The sequence below is a fragment of the Diadema antillarum genome, unplaced genomic scaffold (genome assembly GCF_040938485.1).
Source record: "Diadema antillarum isolate AM-2024a unplaced genomic scaffold, OU_Dant_1.0 scf00000028, whole genome shotgun sequence".
Taxonomy (NCBI): Eukaryota; Metazoa; Echinodermata; class Echinoidea; order Diadematoida; family Diadematidae; genus Diadema; species Diadema antillarum.
In genome coordinates, this window is record NW_027270917.1 from 77983 (window position 1) to 92730 (window position 14748).

At 38.4% G+C, this 14748-nt stretch overlaps 1 protein-coding gene across 1 annotated transcript in view; it reads left to right on the forward strand.

The window, feature by feature from the left end:
- The window catches only part of LOC139737054 (large neutral amino acids transporter small subunit 1-like), a 58603-nt gene that overhangs the window by 31934 nt on the left and 11921 nt on the right, over nucleotides 1-14748 (forward strand). Inside the window, 2 exon segments of the mRNA XM_071647736.1 lie at nucleotides 7028-7153; nucleotides 13204-13303. Coding sequence (XP_071503837.1) covers nucleotides 7028-7153; nucleotides 13204-13303 — 226 coding nt within the window.

A 14748-nucleotide genomic window follows, 5' to 3' on the forward strand; every position in this document is an offset into this window, starting at 1 on the left:
CTTAGTGTGGGTGGAAAGATGCACCCTCAAGAAGAGGTGCAATCTAGCACCACTTAGTGTGGGTGGAAAGATGTACCCAAGGGAACATTTTCGCACCCTCAATAAAGGGTTCAACTTTGCACCCTCTCTGCAGTATTATTTTATACACACGTGAATTCCTTGTTCCTGTGAGCTACGTTTAATATGAGCGTGACCCAGTATTAGACACGTGTCAAGCCTTTGCAGACACATAATTTTTTTCTTCAGATTGTTTAAAGGTCATTTAAAACAAATTTAAATATTTCTTTTAAGTTAAGAGGAGCAAATGTGGAGATCATGACCTGTGATACATGTTACGGGAAGTCTATATCTTTATGTGTACTCGTTTTTTTTTTTCAACTACAAGGAATTACCTATGAGCTAATTGGATAAAGAAGCTGAGCATTCCTTTTTTTTTCACCAGTTAATGTCAGTGCTGGTGTATTATTCTTGAAAAGTTGGCATCTAAATGTCCTCCAAACCAAGTACTCACTGTATAAAATTATATTCCTGTGAGTTACGTTTCTTATGAGCATGACAGATCTGTAGACACGTGTCATAGTGGTTACAAATACTAAGTTTCCTTTGCTTTCATCGTTATCACGAAGCGATTTTGAACAATTTCAGATGTTCTGGTTTTTTCAATTTCGTTACGAGAAGGCAATAATGATTTCATGTAAAACATGTTAAGGAAAGTTGATAGTTTGGTTATTTTATCATTACTCATCTTCGTCTTCTCAACAAGAAGATGGTACACATAAGCTCATTTGCTAAAGAATTTGAAGGATGTTTAATTGCTGGTAGCCACGTAGGGGCTTTTGTCATAACATTTTGCATCTTAATCCCTCGAAACTAAGTACATGCAGTATTAGTTTTTAGATAACATAATATTTTTGTTGTTGCTGTGAGCTTATTCATATGAATTTTAGACATGTTTCTCATATGTTTCTGTCATATGCTTTACTGAAGAACAGCAAATGTTGAGTTTATTGGCAAGAGAGGTTGATCATTACTTTACATTTAAGTTCATTGAAGTGCCGGAGCATAAACTTGTCTTGAAATATTAGCATCCAAAACCCTCCAAACCAAGCGTGCAATACTAGACACGACAGGAATTCCTTGTTGTTGTGAGTTATGTTTCTTAAAAACACTGATTTTTTTCTGCTTTTGCAATGTACTATGTTCAAAGACACTCTTGAACAATTTTCAGATTTCGTTTCTTTCTTAAGAGAAGAAAACGATGAGGTCATGTGAAGCATGTTCCTATAAGTTTTATTTTGTTAATAATTTTTCTTTACCCATCTCCTCAACCGTAAGGTGATACGGTACCTAAAAATTCATAGGCCAAAGGTGTTGAGCTTTACTTCCCCTTTTTAAAGTAAATTTAAGAGCTGGGGCATTATTTTCAAAAAAGTTGGTATTTTAAGCTTTGTACACCGAGGACGAGTCTTACTGAATGGATTTCTTGTTGCAGTAGAATTGTATTTTTTATGAGCTTGATGGAGTATTAGACAATTGTATAAAGTGTTTGCAAAAACTGTTAATGGGTTTTGCTAATGTCCAAAGAGTTCATTTGCCAATTTTGATTGTCTTTTGTTTTAATCATCAGATGTTTGTTTTATCATGGTCATAGAGGAAAGAAACTTTAATTTAAAAAAAAAGCCTTCATATAAGAAGAGATACTGTAGGACACAATTTTATCAAAAGTTGTGATTTTCAACATTTCCAAAATGCAATTGATGAATATTTCTCCCCAGGGCACAGAAAGAAAGTAGTTTTTGGTCTTGTTTTTTTTTTCACGTCAGTATGTTATAATACCCGCGGGTTTACGCCCATCCCACCAATTTCCATCCGGATACTGTACCCGGCCCTGATTTTTTTGTTTTTTGTTTTTTATTTTTGTTTTACACTGCAAAGAAAATGAGAACACTGATGTTTGAGAAAAATCCTGACATGTTTGATTGGGCAATTCTTTTTTTGATGTCTATTATCCTTCCCAAATAAGTTTTTTGGTTATCACTGAGGACAAATACAGACACCCTATTTCTTCTACAAAAACCACAGCACTGTATATTCTCATATTTCTACAGTATTTCGTCTCAACACTTGCCCTATTGATATTTCAAAGCATGTTTCCCTTTGCGCTCAAGAAACTCCCCCATTAAAGGAGACCTCCGGGTGATTCTCAGATTTTTACATTTGTACAACTATGAATTAGTTATACTGAGGACAGAGTTTCAGAATTTGTGATGATTGGGATGAAGAATAAGAATATGTTCAAAAAATAGAACAAATTGCAATGAACAAGGATGATGACATGGGAGAGTCGCCATAAGAATGCATGAGTTGGGGCTCAAGGAAGCAGAACAAAAGAATAAGGCATGCATAGATTATAGACAGGTGAACTTGCAAGCAAGCGGTATTGTTATGGAATTACACTGCTATCATTTCTGAAATATGTGAACCTTATAGCTGGTAAAATTGGGTCTTTGAGAGCGTCTGGGGGCTACGCCCCACCACTTAAAGCGTCTGGCAACGGTCATGCATTTATTCTGTAAGTGTAAGAACAAGTTCCAGTGGGTTTCATGGGGTTACTTTCCTAATTTTCAGCTAGGCTATAGCCTAGCTGGTAAGAGTTTGGTCTTTGGGGCGTCTGGCGGCTATTGTCTGGCAACAATCATTCAATTATCCTTTGAGTGTATCACAAGAACAAGTTCCAGTGGGTTTCAGGTGGTTATTTTTCCAGCTATATATAGGCTAGTCTAGCTGGTAAAATTGGGTCTTCGAGGGCGTCTGGCGGCTACCCCCCCCCCCCCCACCACCACCATTTAAAACGTCTGGCAACGGTCATGCATTTATTCTGTAAGTGTAAGAACAAGTTCCAGTGGGTTTCATGGGGTTACTTTCCTAATTTTCAGCTAGGCTATAGCCTAGCTGGTAAGAGTTTGGTCTTTGGGGCGTCTGGCGGCTATTGTCTGGCAACAATCATTCAATTATCCTTTGAGTGTATCACAAGAACAAGTTCCAGTGGGTTTCAGGAGGTTATTTTTCCAGCTATATATAGGCTAGTCTAGCTGGTAAAATTGGGTCTTCGAGGGCGTCTGGCGGCTACCCCCCCCCCCCCCCCCACCACCACCACCATTTAAAACGTCTGGCAACGGTCATGCATATATCCTGTCAGTGTAAAGAACAAGTTCCAGTGGGTTTCACAAGGTTACTTGTTCAGCTAGGCAAGCCTAGCTGGAAAAAGTTTGGTCTATAAGGGCGTCTGGCGGCTACCCCCCACCACTTAAAACGTCTGGCAATGGTCATTCATTTATCCTGTAAGTGTAACGAACAAGTTCCAGTGGGTTACATTAGGTTACTTTTTCAGCTAGGCTAGCCTAGCTGGAAAAATTTGGGTCTTTAAAGGCGTCTGGCGGCTACCCCCCACCACTTAAAACGTCTGGCAATGGTCATTCATTTATCCTGTAAGTGTAACGAGCAAGTTCCAGTGGGTTTCATGAGGTTACTTTTTCAGCTAGGCTAGCCTAGCTGGAAAAATTTGGGTCTTTAAGGGCGTCTGGCGGCTACCCCCCACCAATTAAAACGTCTGGCAATGGTCATTCATTTATCCTGTAAGTGTAACGAACAAGTTCCAGTGGTTTTCATGAGGTTACTTTTTCAGCTAGGCTAGCCTAGCTGGAGTTGGGCCTTTAAGAGCGTCTGGCGGCTACCCCCCACCACTTAAAACGTCTGGCAATGGTCATTCATTTATCCTGTAAGTGTAACGAACAAGTTCCAGTTGTTTTCATGGGGTTACTTTTCCAGCTAGGCTAGCCTAATTTTGGGGGGTCCTTTTTGTGGCTCTCCTGGCCACACCCACCACCGATGACTAGCCAGACGTGCATTTCCATACTCAGGGGCATATGTACTAAATTGCTATACACATAAAAATTGGTAACCTTTTCAGCTAGGCTGACCCCCGCTGGCTCCCGGACTATATAGTATACGGATGATAACAGCGTTGAAATACTGAAGCGCGCGAATTACTGTCAGGCAGCTCTGATTTGTCGACCAAATACGAGGAATGCGAATATTATCCGCATTATTGAATTTATGAAGAGGACATGAATTGTGGAGTAACCGTGGTGATCATAAATCAGATCTATTCAGGTCTTGTAGGCAGTCGTCTCAATCATGTTGATTATACGAAAGTTTTGGACAGTTTGAGAAAAAAAAAAAAGTTACGATCAATAATTGTCGATCCGTATGCCTTCCCCGGTGGTGCGTACACACAATAATTCTCTATCGTAACTGTAATGGGACCATGGAGCTATACATAGTAGCTCCATGGCATGATCGTGTAGTGCACTCCCGTTATAACGAAATCTTCGGGACCAGCAGCTTTCTTTCAATATATCGACATTTCGCTATTATGAAGAGTTAATACAATATGTTATGAAAACACGCACACCATTCGTATACATTATTATCAAGTGCTCATCATCTGCTGAAAAGCAATGTTAAACGCGATACTATGACATTAATTCGTTTAAATTTTAGATTTAAGAAAGAGCATAAAGTTTATAATTTCGACTTTCATGCATAGTTTGAAAACACATGTAAAACATTAAATATGTATAATCTTTATGTATATATATATATATATATATATATATATATTGTATGTGTGTGTGTTTGTTTGTGTGTGTGTGTGTGTGTGTTCGTTATTCTGAAGGTTGGTTATTCTGAAGATTTTTCATCCGAAAATGAAATAAGGTTGTTATTCCGAAAGTTCGTTAATCCGAAAATATAAAAGGTCCATTACTCAGAGGGTTCAGTAATTCCGTGGGTAGTTTGTATCCCCACATTTTTTCACTTCGGATAAACGAACTTTATTAGGCTACCTACATTGTAACGTTCATTTCATTTCATTTCTTTTCTTTTCATTTCTTCTTTATTCGCCTCATAAAAAGGTACAATATACATGCTAAAACCACTCAAAAGCCTAATTACACAAAAACAAATCAAAATATACATGTACAATATAATGTTACATTATGTCATGCAAACCATGTAGCAGCACAGAATCAGTCTAAACAATATAGTATATGTGTGTGTGTGTGTGTGCGCGCGCGCGCGCGCATGTGTATATACGTTTAACGCTATATACAAATCTGAATAAGAATAAATATTTGGAAAAAAATACATATAGGCACGCTCACGAGGGGTGTTCAAGAGCACGGACATCCTAAATTGACCCTTGTAGACACCCACCAGTATACTCCCCAACTCGCCACTCCTTCGGAATCCCAACATGAAAATTAATGAGGCTCATTATTACGAAGAATCGTTAATCCGAAAATGATATGAATAAAGAAAATTCCTATAATTTTTGGAAAAACGAACCGCCGTCATTACCATTCTCTGATTAACGAAGGTTAGGAAGAACAAACCTTGGGAATAACGCCTTAAATGTTCGTAATAACGGATCCCATTTAACATCTAGGTACATGTATATATACGGAATTTAAGTCTCGCAACGATGAACCTTTGAAATAACGAATCTCATTTTATTTCGGATTAGCATATAACGCAAGTTCTTCTCGGAAACGTCGTGTGACACAGGGAGCAAACGCAGAGTAATTTCTATTTAAACACACTGAAATGTGAAGCGTTCGCCCGAGCAGAGATGCTCTGTAAATGTTTGTTCTGCAGTGGAATCCGCATTTCGTTATAACGGAGCACATTTCTTCTTCTTTTTTTTCTTTTGTCGATGGCGCTCGGAAATGATTTCAACCGTTTTCGCTGTAAGCGAATTTTGCACCATATGAATACTTAAATGATGAAAATTTTGGGTTAAAGGCACCTTCACTAGCAAAAGTAATTTGCTGACAGTAAAATGTCTTCAAAGGTAGATCGTTCAAAGGTCAAATGGTCAATGAACTTCACCTGATAAGCACTGTACACGTAGTATTGTGCTGTTCTCGCTAACTTTCCATAGATTTGAGCTATGACCACCAAACTCACACCACACGTACCTAAAATGCCGGTCTTGTTCGGAAAGGGATGAAAATTTTGGGTTAAAGGCACATTCACTAGCAAAAGTAATTTGCTGACAGTAAAAATGTCTTCAAAGGTAGATCGTTCAAAGGTCAAATGGTCAATGAACTTCACCTGATAAGCACTGTACACGTGGTATTGTGCTGTTCTCGCTAACTTTCCATAGATTTGAGCTATGACCACCAAACTCACACCACCACACGTACCGGTACGTAAAATGCCAGTCTTGTTCGGAAAGGGGTGAAGTCCGACAAGGTCAAACGTCAAAATGTTAACGAACTTTTCTGTGTAAGCACTGTACAGCTCACAATATTAGGGTGTACCGGGTACTCAATTAATTTCCCACAGGTTTGTGCTATAACCGCAAAAGTCACACCATGGGTATACATAACCTAAAGATACCAGTCATGTTCAAATATGGGTAAAGTCTGACAAGTTCAGAGGTCAAATGTCAATGAACTTTCCCTGATTTAAGTGCCTATTGTGTGCTCCACAGCTTTGAGCTACTGTATGACTACAAAACTCACACCACAGGTACATTGGTCAAGTCAGACAAGGTTTATGGTCAAAAGGTCAATGAACTTACATTGGAAAAATACTATAGGGCGAGAGCAAGACATCTCTTGGCATTTGCCTTGTTTGTTTGTTTCTTTCTTTCTTTTAATAAATTTGCATTACATGCCTTACTTCAAAATGTCTATCTCACTCCTTGGAATATTTGGTGTTTTATTTGGTTTGGTTTGATTTCATGTTTTATTTTTGCAATTTTCACTCGAAAGCAAAATCATGTTGTGTCTGTTTAATACATGAGATGCTTGTTTATACTCCTTGTTTATAAATGCTCTTGTCTCTTTATCATGGTATATGAAACACAGCCTACATTCTGTAGCCCTTTTAAGTTTTTGTTTCTGAAGTAGGATTGCAATAAAATAAAAGGAATATTCTTTCTATTCCTACTCTGCAGCCGTGCTAACCTTTGTCAACAGCTACAGTGTCAAGTGGGCTACCAGGGTGCAGGACTTTTTCACAGCAGCAAAGGTTTTTGCACTCATCATCATCGTCATTACCGGCCTGGTGCAGATCTTCAAGGGTAGGTTTCACATGGGTCATTAAAGTTGTAAACCTTTTCTTTACTATATGTAGTAGTAGGTTTCACTATAGCAACTGAGACTATGGACTTTTCCTCTCTTAAGTAGCGAGGAATATGTGTCACAAGGTGTCACAAGGGTTGCTGACCAGTGAGATTGTGGATCAAGGCAAGAGCCTTCCTTCCCAAGATACAGGGGTTAGTGAGGTTATGGGTCAAGGCAAGACCTTTCATACCCAAGTAAAGAAAGATGGGATGGTTTCATTAGGATGAAAGATGTTATGAATCAAGACAAGATCCTTCCTCCCCAAGAATTAGGGTTGTTGAGTTTGTGGATCATGTCAAGCTCCACCCTCCTCAAGATACAAGGGTTTCTCTAGGGTTACTATAAGGTTGTGGATCAAGACAGACCCCTCCCCCTTTCCAATGTAACTGTATCTCAGGAAGGGTCTTGCCTTTACCCTCAACCTCAGCAACCCTCTTGAAACCAACCCCTCTATTTTTGGAAGGCTCTTGACTAGATCAACAACCTCGGCAACCCTAGTGAAACTAAGCCCTGTATCCTGGGAAGGAAGGGTCTTGCCTTGATCACAATATCAGCAACTAAAGGCAAGACCCTTCCTTCCCAAGAAACAGGGATAGGTTTCACTTGGATTGCTGAGGTTGTGGATCTAGTCAAAGGCCTTCCCAAGATAGAGGGGTTGGTTTCACTAGGGTTACTGAAGTTACGGATCAAGGCAGACCCTTCCTTCCCAAGATACAAGGGTTAGTTTCACAAGGGTTGCTGAGGTTGTGGGTAAAGACAAGAACCTTCCAGAGATACATGAGTTGGTTTCAATAGGATCACTGGGGTTTGGGATCAAGGCGAAACTCTTCTTTCCCAAGATACAGGGGTTGATTTCAGTAGTTTTACTGAGGTTGTTGGCCAAAGCAAGGTACTTCATTCCCAAGATAAAAGGAGTATGGGTAGGTCTCACTGAGGTTACTTATGCTTTTGGAATTAGCGGTAATATGGGGATATCGTGAAGAGAGTAGACATGAAAAGATTACTTCAAGTTTACGTTTGTTGGGGTCAATAAACTCTCCAGTATGTGTAGAAATGCTTAAGAATAAAAGGCTTACATACATCAAATACATACATGTGCACATCAGCATACAGACAGATATTCTTCAAATGCAGACACAGTCATAGCTGTGGAGTACATGCTGGTAGGAGGCAGACTAAAGTTTCTTAGTTGGCTCACCATGCTGGTAGGCTACATCATACATCGTGCAGCAATAGATCTGAATCCTAATCCATGACATGGAAAATGATATTTCTTCATACAGATGGTAAAGGCCTAAATTTCTTTTTCCAGTCATGAACTTTGAAAAGAATTTCGATTATGTACTAGTCGAGAACTGTGTAAGATAATCAGCGAAAATAACTCTGGTGAGATCATGGATTTGGATATCAACAACAATGGGATTAAAAGCAGTGACAGCACCAATAAAGAGGGAGATATTGGAGAAAGAAGTTGAAAAAGAGGCAGAACCTGATGAAGCTAATTAACTGCTTCACATACAAGGCAGATTTTAGGCTGCTGGCAGAGGGAGATGGCAATGTGGCTGGTTGATAACAGAGAAACAGAAAATGTGGATTTTCAAATGCTAGATTTGGCAAATCTAGGTTTTTAGCTCACCTGAGCTATTGTGATCGCTCTTCGTCTGTCATGCGTCATTTGTCATGTGTCTTGTATAAACTTTTCACATTTTTATCTTCTTGAAAACCCCTAGATGGATATTCACCAAACTTGGCAGGTAGCATCCCTAGGGGGATAGGATCTCAATTTGTTCAAATGGGCACCATGGCCCACCTGGGGGCCCCCAGGGGGCCCATGCCCCCTAAAATGAAGGAATATTTAAAAATCTTCTCTAGAACAAGAAGTGATAGAGCCTAGATAATACTATGAGTTAGTACATTGATGACTGTAGTTTCAAGTTTGTTCATGGGGTTGGCGGAATCAGGGGTGCCCCCCCCCCCCCCCCCTTCGGACCCAGGAGAGGGGATGGGAGAAGTCCTGCAGTTGTAATGGAGCCTGAATTGTTCATGTTCATCTTCGTCTTGAAAACCTCATGATGAATTTTGACCAAACTTTGCAGGTAGCATCCCTAGGGGGATAGAATCTCAATTCCTTCAAATGGACACCATGTCCCTCTTGGGGGGCCCCTAGGGGGTGCACCCCCACGTTAAGGAATATTTAAAATCTTCTACTCTAGAACCAGAAATGATAAAGCAAAGTTAATACCATGAGTTTGTACATTGATGATTTTAGTTCCAAGGTTGTTCATTGCAGATCAAGGGCTGCCTGCCCCCCCCCCCCCCCCCACCCTGGAGTTGGGGGGGGGGGATCCATATGCAGACCTAAGTTTCCAATGTTCTCAGGTAAGAGTGTGCAAGAATGCATGGAAAGTGAAATTGCGATACTCAGGTGAGCGCGCGTGACCCCCGGGTCTCTTGTTCTTATTGTGAATATCAGTAATTATGTCACGTAGAAACATGAAAATTGGCCTTGAAAGTGACTGCCCTGTTGGCATAACTATGACACGACTTAACGAGGGTTAGCGTTCAGCATGATGAAAGATAAACTTGGATATGATTGTTTGTGTATTTTCTTCCTGACGTGGAGGATGAGCGTGAGTACAATGATTTGATACAGCTGCCACTGTTTAGTCAGAACTCAGGTAAGTGACAATATCATGGCAATACTTCTAAAGCGTGATACTTTCTGCTCAAACAGGATCTAAAGATAGGCTGAATGGACACATTTTTTGTTAGCTCTTAGTAAAACAAAAAATGCAGTTTGTTAAAAAAATCACCCTACTGAAGAAAGAACATGAAGTAGATGTACTACAAAACATAACCACAAATATTAAGAAAACAATTACACTCCGAGCTCTGTTATGCAACCATGTTGGGAGCAGCGCCCGTCCAGATAAGGGATTTTGCTGGATATGGGAGAAACAATGTTTATGTGCATGTACAAAAATGTACATGTACATGTACATGTAGCTGTCGACCCAGTGGTAGCTACATAGGTATAGCATACGTCACAACAGTGGCATAATACATGCTAGCCTGCTTCAAATTATAGTCCATCTTTCACAGGAATTGAAACTTTTAGCATAAAATTCATTACAGGATTCCGTTGGGAATATTGTAGGTAAATTGTGTGACTTTCACAAGAGTTAAAAGTGAGTTTGAAATTATTGTTTTGTTTTTTTTATCTTCACTGCCTGAATAAGTTCCGATGATAGAGAAGTTTGGATAAGAGATGGCTGGGTAATTGAGTCAGACAGTACCATATACAAGTGGGAACATTTATTATAGATGAGTATGAAACAGCCGTTGGGGATCAATTGCAAGACAATGCATAATATAGTCCCTGGGCATGCTGAGCCCAGATTAGCCTCAAATTTGGCCTGCTGCATAATATTTGAAAGAAATCCTTTTACTGAGGGATATTTGTGCACAAGTATGCTCAAGGTTAAAGGTTAAATGTTTGGCAAAATCAAACAAACAAACAAACATGACTGCTTTCTAGCCATTATATAATTGAGTAGTTGGTAGGAAGGGTAATAATGTAAAAAGATACTCATTTAAATGAAATGAATGGAAGAGTCAAAGTTGGAGGGTTGGTTGTTAGACCCTTCATTGTCAGTCAATAATTGCAGTTTGGAAAGTTCAAGTTCAAGTTCTTTATTTCAACACTTTCATAAAAAACATCACAATGAATACGCAACAAAAACACATTAACACATTTACAATCATTCAATCCTCTGCAGGACAGAGGAGAAAATGGAAAAGAAACATTATAAAAGTGTAAGGGCACAACAGGAAGGCTGATTGCCTTATATGAAGTTGGACCCTGATGACAAAATAATTCATTCAGATTTGCATATTAATACACAAACACACACACACACACACACACACACACACACATACATTATGGGGTGACACATCGCTTTTTGCGTGGCAAGGTCATTACAAGTTATGTAAATCTAATAAATACAACTTATAGATCTCTTCTTTAATTGATTTAGTGAAGAGATAGTTCTTATTTCATTTTGTAAATCATTCCATACCAAAGGGCCTCTATAGAAAACAGAATTTTTGAGCATAGAGGTACGTACGGACGGGAGATAATAATCAGTAGAATTTCTTGTATAATAATCATGGATGGACCGATTTGAAATGAAATATTCATGCAGAGAAGTAGGGAGGAGGTTGTGTGAACACATAAACATAAAAATAGCAATTTGTTGTCTGTTGGGAATGTAAAAATTGTAAATTTTACACAATGAATTTTGGTTCCATGTAAACAGATAAAAAGGATAACTCTCAAATAGCAGAATATCTTTTCATGCAAAAGAATAAGCCAGTTCAGGGTTCCACTTTGCGCATGAGCAGAAGAAGGTCATTGTTTTCAATTCACAGAGATAAGCATCTGTGACCTAATGAATATTCAAGTAATACTTATAAACTGTGCTTGCCAACACATCCACCTAACAGCAAAAGTGGTACATTGTATTTGGCGACATCATAGAAAAAGATTATTAAGACATTGAATGCAAAATAATGTAGTGGCTGCTTTCCCATTGTGGTCACCTGGTCTATGCAAGTTTATCCTTTCTTAGAACGTGACTGTTGTATTCCATAATTTGTTATGTCAGGCAAACTTATGCATTTTGTCACTTTGAAAACGAGTGAAGTGCCTAACCCACTGAGAAAGATGAGAAATCATTTGTACCCATGTGCACATGAGCTACATGTAACTCCGAACTGTCTTATTAAAGGTCAACCCTCAAAGTGAAATGTCTTGATCAATGAACTTTCTCTGCAGGTATGTAGGGGCCATATGTCTTGAGAAATGCAATGATTACATAAGTAAACATATCTGCATCCCTTTTAGTCCATGGGCCAAGACCCGAAAAATGGGTTATTGGTACCACATGAGGTGGCAAAACCATTTAGGTGTCATTTTGTTTGTTGGACATAGATATGCTTATCAAGCTATGATAGCATTTCCAAATGAGTAGCTTAGTCATAATAAATGATTACTTCTGAATCGAAACTAACCGCTATACAAAGAAGAGCACTGTCTTCTGTATGTCCACAGGTGTTCTGTTGTAAATGCAGTGCGCTTAGTCTTTATTCAACGCAGCGAAGGGAATATCCAAAGGGTTATGATGTCCACAGCTGCCACGCGGTGCGCTTAGTCTTTATCTAGACCAATGTACCGTTATCATATCTAAAGTTCCTAATAAAAGGGATTATCTATACTGTTTTTATACTACCCTCTCAACAAATACATCAGTTTTAAACTAAAATCACTCTGTTCATTTACAATATTATTCATTATAATGTATTGTAGTTTACCGGTACATTGTTTTGGGCATTATCTTTCATTGTTGGATGAATATAAAGCGACTTTGGCGTAGTATTAGCGTTTTCACCGTAGCGTTTTCACCAGGAAATGATAAATAATTGAAAAATATGGTAACTTTCACGAGGAATTGCTCTTGTTGTTGTTGTTTTTAGATAAAGGGATATACACTCTATCATAAGCTTTGGATATTCCCTTCGCCGTCTTGAATAAAGACTAAGCGCTGTGGACATCATAACCTTTGGATATTCCCTTCGCTGCCTTGAGTACAAACTAAGCGCACCGCGTTTACAACAGAACACCTGTGAACATACAGAAGACAGTGCTCTTCTTATGTATAGCGGTTAGTCTCGATTCAGAAGTATAGGGATGTAACAACGAGACCAAATTGGTTAAAAATTCATTTATTAGGACTAAGCTACTCATTTGGAAATGCTATCATACAATTTTGTAGCTTGATAAGCATATCTATGCCCGACAAACAAAATGACACCAAAAAGGTTTTGCCACCTCAGGTGGTACCAATATCTGGCCTGGCCCATGGACTATTTTGGACTGCACATGTTTGTTTGTTTTTTTCCTCTACCTGTAGAGTTCAGCCTTGTCTTTCTTTCTTTCTTACAGGGGATGTGCAGAATTTGCAGAATGCATTTGAAGGTTCTTCATACGATGTGGGAAGCTTGGCCTTGGCCCTGTATGCTGGCCTCTTTGCCTATGGAGGATGGTGAGTTTAATATCTTTGGAACTTGTGAAAAGTTTTTACAGATGAAAATATCTCACTATATGCTACTTTTGCATAATGTATGCATAAAACCAGACTTCTTGCTATAAAACACTAATTGAAGCGCCCAAAAGGCATGTTGTTAGTGTTCATGTCCTTTCTTGTGTCTTTAAAGGAGACCTCCGGATGATTTTCAGATTTTTACATTTGAACAACTATAAATTAGTTATACTGAGGACAGAGTTTCAGAATTTGTGATAATTGAGATGAAGAATAAGAATATTTTCCAAATTTAGAACAAATTGCAATGAACAAGGATGATGACATGGCAGAGTCACCATAAGAATGCATGAGTTGGGGCTCAAGGAAGCAGAACAAAAGAAGAAGGCATGCATAGATTATTCACAGGTGAACTCGCAAGCAAGTGGTATTGTAATGGAATTACACTGCTACATTTCTGAAATATGTGAACCTCCTATGTCATCATCCTTGTTCAGTGTAATTTGTTTAAGGTTTTTCAAAGTATTGTTTCTCTGCTCAAGAACCATAATAAATTCCACAAATCTATACATGGAGTTGTCGATTTATGTACTACATGATGTGAAATTATGAAAATCGTCTGGAATGTCCCTTTAACAGATGTGAGTGGAAAAGATTGTTCCATCAACAACAACAAAAATCTTTGGTTTATTGTTTTTTACTTTCTCATGTTTTTCTTTGTTTTTTGACTTTTTAATTATTTTTTGATGAAAACTGTCTTTGTCACTGTTCTCTTAACATGAAAATCAATGAAGTTAATTTCTATCAATAACATGAAAAAAATAGTCATGCGTTTATGAAATTTGACCGTACATGAATTCATGTCCTTGAACAATTTTTGGTCTGACATGAGTGGTCTAAAATGCATAGAGACACTACGGTAGTAATATGCACTATATAAGCATCGTATTATTATTATTATTATTATTATTATTATTATTATTATTATTATGGTGAATTGCATACTTTTTGTATAAGCTCCTAACTTATTCCAAATATTCATGTACCTGTTATCTTCAAAAGTCTATACCCTGAATGAAAATGCAAAAGTCTATCATATTTACATACTGTCCTTTTCTCTACTTAAAGGACAAGTTCACCTTCATAAACATAAGGATTGAGAAAATGTAACAATATTAGTAGAACACATCAGTGAAAGTTTGAGGAAAATCGGACAATCGATGCAAAAGTTATGAATTTTTTAAATTTTTGTGTTGGAACCGCTGGATGAGGAGACTACTACAGCTTGTGAGTCATATGCGTACAACAGTATAAAGAAAATGTAAAAGAAAATTCAACGTATTTTCACTTTTTTTGCATAATAAAAGAGCACTTGACTTGCCTCTTTCTAAAGTAGGGGGAATAATATTGCCCATAACATTTGTCGGTAAGGAGTCAGGGGAATGTGT